Here is a 7,500-nt window from a genome sequence, read left to right on the forward strand (position 1 = left end):
TACATAACTACATAAAACTACATAACTGCATGAAACTACATAACTACATAAAACTACATAACTCCATGAAACTACATAACTACATAAAAATACATAACTGCATGAAACTACATAACTGCATGAAACTACATAACTACATAAAAATACATAACTGCATGAAACTACATAACTGCATGAAACTACATAACTACATAAAACTACATAACTACATAAAACTACATAACTGCATGAAACTACATAACTACATAAAAATACATAACTGCATGAAACTACATAACTACATAAAAATACATAACTGCATGAAACTACCTAATTATCATGCGTTATATTCCCTAGCCTCATCGTTAACATCACTCATCATCTCGTCAACAGGTGCTAAAACCAAACAGAATAAACACAAGAAAATAAAACTCGATATTTGCTTTTGCAGGAAAATAAGCCTTGTTGAACAAAAACATGAACACTGTGACGTATACAAATCATTATAATTAAATGACTTGAACACTGAAAGACATAAAGATGACGTTTCGGGATAGTCATCATTACCATCATCATTATAATTATAATTGCATTATTGTTACCATTATCATTATTATTATTATTATTATTATTATTATTATTATTATCATTATTATCATCATCATCATCATCATCATCATCATCATCATCATCATCATCATCATCTTTAATATAACTTTATTATTATTATTATCATCATCATCATCATCATCATCATCATCATCTTTAATATAACTTTATTATTATTATTATCATCATCTTCATCATCATCATCATCATAATCATCATCTTCATTATTAGAACAGGAAAAAAAAGGAAAACGAAGGGGGAAAAAACAGAAGAATGAAGAGGAAAAAAGAAGCAGAAAAAGAAAGTAAGAAGATAAAGAAGAAAAGGAAAAAAAGAAGAGGAATTTTAGAATAAGGAAGAGTAATGTAGAGTAATGATGATGAATCAGAATATGATAATTCAAATTATGAAAGAGAAAGGAAAAGAAATTAAAAGAAAAAGACAAAAAAAGAAAGAAAGAAAATCATGACATGACAAAAAAAAAAAAAAAAAGAGAGAGATAGAGAAATCAAACAGAAAAAAAAGACGAAAAACAAATAAAAAGAAGGATTTAAAAAAAAAAAAATGAAGAAAGTACGAAAGAAAAGAAGATACAGACAAAAAATGAATACCCCCCCCAAAAAAAAAAAATCAAGAAAAACAAAAGAAAGAAAAAACAAAGAGAAGATGCAGACGAAAAAAAAAAAAAATTAATGAAAAAAAAAAAAAAAAAAAAAAAAAAAACGAAAGAGACAAGAAACAACAAGAGACAAGAGCCAATCACTCCCCATCCTTACCGCCGTGTAGGTCATCCAGCAACATGGCTCCACTTGGTTCGAGTCGAGGCCCCAGAACTCGAGCTCCTCCTCGAAGAGCGGTCCGCACACGTCTGTCGGGTAGTGGAGCTTCCCCGTGCGGTAGTAGTTCAGCACCTGAGGGAGGCGGGGACAGGTGAGCTGAGGGGGGCGTGGCTAAGGGGGGCGTGGCAGGAGGCGGGGACAGATGAGCTGAGGGGGCGTGGCTGGAGGCGGGGACAGATGAGCTGAGGGGGCGTGGCGTGAGGCGGGGACAGATGAGCTGAGGGGGCGTGGCGGGAGGCGGGGACAGATGAGCTGAGGGGGGCGTGGCTAAGGGGGGCGTGGCGTGAGGCGGGGACAGATGAGCTGAGGGGGCGTGGCGGGAGGCGGGGACAGATGAGCTGAGGGGGGCGTGGCAGGAGGCGGGGACAGATAAGCTGAGGGGGGCGTGGCAGGAGGCGGGGACAGATGAGCTGAGGGGGGCGTGGCGAGAGGCGGGGACAGATGAGCTGAGGGGGGCGTGGCGGGAGGCGGGGACAGATGAGCAGAGGGGGCGTGGCGGAAGGCGGGGACAGATGAGCTGAGGGGGCGTGGTAGGAGGTAGGAGGTGGAGGAGGATGTGGGGGGGAAGGGGCGTGGTGAGAGGTGGGAAGGGGGCGGGAGAGGGGGCGATGCAGGTGGTATTATGGGTAAGAGGTAGGGTATGTGGTTAGGTGAGAGGGGGGGGGGGGGAGCGGGTGCGTGGTATTGTGGTCAGTAATTCAATATTGGTATTGCGTGTAGTAGCTCAGCACCTGAGGCAGAAGGGAAACAGACGAGAAACAATAGCACCATCTAGTTTTCTTTCTGTTTTCCTCCTCATCTCTTCCTTCCTCCTTTCCCCATTGTCTTTCCTCCCTCCTTCTTCTCCCTCGCTACCTAATTATTTTTTTCTCATTATCTTCCTTTCTCATCCCATTCCTCTTTCGCCTCTTCACCTAGTTCTTCGATTCTCCTCCTTCTCCTCCTCACACTTTCTCTTCTTCCTCCTCCTCCGCCAGCCCTTTCCATCCATCTCCTTCTCTATTTCCTTCTTCCTCCTTTCTCCTCCCTCCTTCTCCTACCTCTTTACTCCTTCCTCCCACCTCCTCCTTCTTCCTCCCTCCGTCCTCTTTCCCTCCTCCTTCCTCCCTCCTTCTCCCTCCCTCCTCCATCCCATCTCCATCTTCCTTCCTCCTTATCCTCCTTCCACCACCCTATTTCCTCCCTCCTTCCTCTTACCCCCTTCCCCTTTCCTTCCCTCTAATCCCTAACACTTTACCACCTCCCCCCCTTTCTTCTTCCTCCTTCCTCCTTCCCCCTTCCTCCTTCCTCCTTTCTTGCTCCTTCCTCCTTCCTCCTTCCTTCCTCCCCCCCTTCCTCCTTCCTCCTTACCTGGGCAAAAACACCCGGATGCCGATCGAAGAAATACTCGTTGAGAATCGGGTCATAGTTGGCGAGGGCTTCCGTTAATCTCGAAAGGCGCGTGGCTGGGATCTTCTTCAGTGTCGCCTGCAGGAGGAGAGAGGGAAAAAAAGAGGGTTTTAGTCAGAGCTAGGGTGTCAGACACGCGGCCCGAGATACTCCTGTGTGCTATTTCAGTCTGACAGTCGGCCGTTTTACCTGATTAATTAAGCCAGTCCTTCGTCTTTTAAGATTGTTATTTACACTCTTAGAATGTTTTTTTTATTATATGTTTTTCTTCTAATATTATTATTGTTATTATTATTATTATTATTATTATTATTATTATTATTATTATTATTATTATTATTATTATTACTATTATTATTATTGTTACTATTATCATTATTATTATTATAATTATTATCATCAACATTATAATTATTTGGAGGTTTTGTTTGAAGGTTCTGTTAGAAAGTTTTGTTAAGTTTCATTAGAATGTTTTGTTAGGTTTTGTTAGAAAGTTTAGAGGATTGTTAGAATGTTTGTCAGAGTGTTAGATGTTAGTCGGTAGTCTATTTAAGAGGAATGGTTAGCAGGCGGGTTAGATAGAGGGGCCAGCTTACTAGAGGACTGGACAGAGTCAGAGGATCCGTTAGTGTCCTTTCCGCGAATAGTTAATCAAAAATCACTTAAACAAAGGGATATCGAACGACATATCAATCTACAAAATTAATAGAGATCCATATTTGTAGCATACCAGACGAATCTCCAGATCGATTCACCTAATCTCAAAGAACCACTAAAAAGAAGAGAAAAAAAGAAAAAAGAAAAGAAAAATCACACAACATACTTTCTTTCATGGAAAAAAAAAGGAAAAAGAAATAAGAAATTCGCCATTATCCCCCCCCCACCCCCACCATAATTACACCATGGCGCAAGTAAATCACAGTACTTCCTCGTTCACTCGTTCATTCCTTTGTGGCGTCTCATTGGTCAGATTTATGCCGGAGAAGTTTAATTTCATTGGCTGAATGCTCCGGAATCTCAGCCAATCAGAGGCTATGGAATTCAGGAGGATGTCTGTCTCTTTAAATACAAATATCCTTGTAATTAGTTCCTAGTTATCGGGTTTTGATATGTGTGAGGGGGATTTGCGGTTCGTTGGAGAGAGAGAGAGAGAGAGAGAGAGAGAGAGAGAGAGAGAGAGAGAGAGAGAGAGAGAGAGAGAGAGAGAGAGAGAGAGAGAGAGAGAGAGAGAGAGGAAATTACCAAAAAGAGAGAGAGAGAAAACAGCAAAGACAGATACATATATAGATGAAAGCAGAGGGAAAGAGAGAGAGAGAGAGAGAGAGAGAGAGAGAAAGAGAGAGAGAAGAAGAAGAAGAATAGTCAAAGCAGACAAAGAAAACAAAACAAAATCAAAAACAAAATCAAAACAGAAAATAAACACACAGATAGAAAGCGAAATAATAAAGAACAAAAACAAAAGGTATAAAACAATAACAAATAAAACAAACGAAACGCAACGAACAGCGAGTCACACGAAGCAGAGACACGCGAGCGGAGATCACAATGCGCTTTAATTACCGGCAAGAGCGGATGGCGCAATGAGCGGCCTTCGCTCTCTTCCTCCTTCTCCTTCTCTCTCTTCTTCCTCCTCCTCCTTCTCCTTCTCTCTCTTCTTCCTCCTCCTCCTTCTCCTTCTCTCTCTTCTTCCTCCTCCTCCTTCTCCTTCTCTCTCTTCTTCCTCCTCCTCCTTCTCTTCCTCCTCCGTCCCTCTCTTCCTCCTCCTCCTTCTTCTCTTCCTCCTCCTTCCCTCTCTTCCGCCTTCTCCTTCTCTCTCTTCTTCCTCCTCCCCCCTCTCTCTTCCTCCTCCTCCTTCTCTCTCTTCCTCCTCCTCCTCTTTCTCTCTCTTCCTCCTCCTCCTTCTCTTCTTCCGCCCCCTTCTCTTTCTTCCTCCTTCTCTTTTCTCTTTCTTCCTCCCCCTTCTCCTCTTCCTACTTCTCCTTCTCCTCTTCATCCTCCTCCTTCTCGTCTCCCTCCTCCTCCTCTCTTTTCCTCTTCCTTTTCCTCTTCCTCCTCCTTCTCTCTCTCCCTCCTCCTCCTCCTTCTCCTCTTTCCACTATTTTTCTCTCTTTCTTCTCCTCTTCCTCCTGTTCCTCCTTCTCTCTCCTCCTCCTTCTCCTTCTCTCTCTTCCTCCTCCTCCTCCTTCTCCTTCTCTCTCTTCTTCCTCCTCCTCCTTCTCCTTCTCTCTCTTCTTCCTCCTCCTCCTTCTCCTTCTCTCTCTTCTTCCTCCTCCTCCTTCTCTTCCTCCTCCGTCCCTCTCTTCCTCCTCCTCCTTCTTCTCTTCCTCCTCCTTCCCTCTCTTCCGCCTTCTCCTTCTCTCTCTTCTTCCTCCTCCCCCCTCTCTCTTCCTCCTCCTCCTTCTCTCTCTTCCTCCTCCTCCTCTTTCTCTCTCTTCCTCCTCCTCCTCCTTCTCTTCTTCCGCCCCCTTCTCTTTCTTCCTCCTTCTCTTTTCTCTTTCTTCCTCCCCCTTCTCCTCTTCCTACTTCTCCTTCTCCTCTTCATCCTCCTCCTTCTCGTCTCCCTCCTCCTCCTCTCTTTTCCTCTTCCTTTTCCTCTTCCTCCTCCTTCTCTCTCTTCCTCCTCCTCCTCCTTCTCCTCTTTCCACTATTTTTCTCTCTTTCTTCTCCTCTTCCTCCTGTTCCTCCTTCTCTCTCCTCCTCCTTCTTCTCTCTCTTCCTACTTTTCATCCTTCTCTCTCCTCCTCCTTCTCCTTCTCTCTCTTCCTCCTCCTCCTCCTTCTCCTCTTTTCCCTCCGTTTCAATCTTCTCCTCTTACTTCTCCTCTTTCTTCTCTCTCTTCCTCCTCCTTCTCCTTCTACTCTATCCCCTCCTTCTCCCTCCTCCACAAAATTGCCTACTTATATGTCCCGAGATGCGTGACCAGTGGGCAAGATGGCTCAAGTCTAATTCATTCTTTTCACAATCGTTATTCTCCTCCTCTTCTTGTTCTTGCCTCTTTCTTCCTTCTTTTTCTTTTTCTTCTGATTTTTCCCTCTTTTCTTTCTTCTTTCTTCTTCCCCTCCTTCCTCACGCTTCTCTCTTCTTCTTTTTCTCTCTCTTCTTCTCCTCTCCTCCTTCACTCTCTTCTTTCTTCTTCCTCCTCTTCCCTTTTTTCCTCTCTTCTTTCTTCTTCTCCTTCCCACTCATCTTTCTTCTACTTCTTCTCCTTCTCCCCTCTCTACTTTTTCCTCCTCTTCTTCCTCGTCTTTTCCTTCTTCCATCTCTACTTTCTTCTTCTTCTTCTCTTCCTTCTCCCCTCTCTTCTTCCTTCTTCCGTTCCTTCTCCTCATTCCTCCTCCTCTCTCATCTTTCTTCAACCTCTCCTTCACCCTTTTCCCTCTCCTTCCTCTTCCTCTCCTCCTTCCTCTCCTCCTTTCCCCAACCTCTCCTCCTCCTCCTCCTCCCCCCGCGAAGTGTAAAGTTACACTTCACATTAGCCTGAATGAAGCCTGGGCTGCACCACGGACGGGGACTATCAAACAATGGTCTTTATTGAGATAATGAAGCAGCGGTTCGATTCCCGCTTCGTTCCGTGGCCTCGATGTCCCGTAAATACTATTGTGTGGAGTGATGGGCGCCTAGTGGTCTCCATTAATAACTTGGGTGGGTTATCGACCAGGTCACACTTGGTCATTAGCACGAGTTGTGGCTTCTGGGTTGTGGAGTTCTCCTTGGGGATTCTCCCTCTCTGCGACGTTCTTCTCAAGGTTCTAGGGTGTCTTTTTTTTTTAGGTATGATTTTTTTTTTTTGAGTCCTAGAGTATCCTTTTTGAGTCCTAGGGTGGCCTTTTTTTTAGACTTTGGTGTCCTTTTTGAGTTCTAGGTTGTCCTTTTTTGAGTGCTTTCCTGAGTTCATAGATGTCTTTTGCGAATCCTAGGAGGTGTTTTAGAGTAATTGACCGTTTCCTGCTGTCTATTTCAGTCCTCGAGTCTCCTTAAGTCCGAGGACCTTCTTAAGTCCCAGGACCTCCACGAAGGACGTCCTCGATGGCTGGGACGAGGATGACTATTCCTCCCGCTGACACAACAGAGCCATGTGTGCCGGATTCTGCTATGAGATATGTGGGCAAATGTTTGGGATCCTGCGTTGCCTTTGGGATCCTGAACGTGTGAGTGTTGTTCTATCCTGTTATTGATGGCACTGCGATGGCGAAGGGAAGCATTTCGACGAGGCACTGGCACCTGTGACCTCCTCCTACACGTGCCCTCGTGTTGACGCGTTACAACCCTTTCGTATCATAAAACTGGATTACCCTTATTTATCCTTCTTTTATTATTATTGTTATTAACACGAGAGAGAATACGCCTTAACATTTTCTCGCTGCTTATGAAAAGTAAAATAAAAAAAAGAAAAGAAAAAAAAGAGAGGAAAAGGTTTCCTCTTCAAACCTCCATAACTTTCTCTCTCTCTCTCTACTTTCTCTCTCTCTCTCTCTCTCTCTCTCTCTCTCTCTCTCTCTCTCTCTCTCTCTCTCTCTCTCTCTCTCTCTCTCTCTCTCTTTCTTTCTTCTTCTTTCCGCAATTCCTCCACACAGAGATCGAAGGGAAAAACAAAAACAAAAGCCAAAAGTAAAAAACAGAGAAAAAAGGCGTGAGAAAAAAGGAAAGAAAATATATTGGAAAAGTTTCGTCTACGTCCTTGAGT

At 43.9% G+C, this 7,500-nt stretch overlaps 3 protein-coding genes across 3 annotated transcripts in view; 1 reads left to right on the top strand and 2 right to left on the bottom strand.

The window, feature by feature from the left end:
• Positions 1-2,991, bottom strand: part of LOC125030717 (potassium voltage-gated channel protein Shaw-like) — a 38,120-nt gene extending 35,129 nt beyond the window's left edge. The window contains exons 1-2 of the mRNA XM_047620958.1: positions 2,778-2,991; positions 1,365-1,499 (exon numbers count right to left, since the gene is read on the bottom strand). Of these exons, the coding sequence (XP_047476914.1) occupies positions 1,365-1,379 (15 nt within the window). The 5' untranslated portion in view covers positions 1,380-1,499; positions 2,778-2,991. The remainder of the gene's footprint in view (positions 1-1,364; positions 1,500-2,777) is intronic.
• On the bottom strand, positions 1,493-3,720 carry LOC125030423 (pectinesterase inhibitor 10-like). The gene is made up of 4 exons (XM_047620461.1): positions 3,716-3,720; positions 3,413-3,449; positions 2,778-2,894; positions 1,493-1,873 (listed from the first exon to the last, which is right to left on the bottom strand). Exons 1-4 carry the CDS (start codon positions 3,718-3,720, stop codon positions 1,493-1,495), a joined length of 540 nt encoding a protein of 179 aa, XP_047476417.1.
• Positions 3,721-6,925: 3,205 nt separating this feature from the next.
• The window catches only part of LOC125030424 (involucrin-like), a 2,812-nt gene continuing 2,237 nt past the window's right edge, over positions 6,926-7,500 (top strand). Inside the window, exon 1 of the mRNA XM_047620462.1 lies at positions 6,926-6,962. Coding sequence (XP_047476418.1) covers positions 6,926-6,962 — 37 coding nt within the window. The remainder of the gene's footprint in view (positions 6,963-7,500) is intronic.

This window comes from Penaeus chinensis, chromosome 11 (assembly GCF_019202785.1).
Source record: "Penaeus chinensis breed Huanghai No. 1 chromosome 11, ASM1920278v2, whole genome shotgun sequence".
NCBI lineage: Eukaryota > Metazoa > Arthropoda > Malacostraca > Decapoda > Penaeidae > Penaeus > Penaeus chinensis.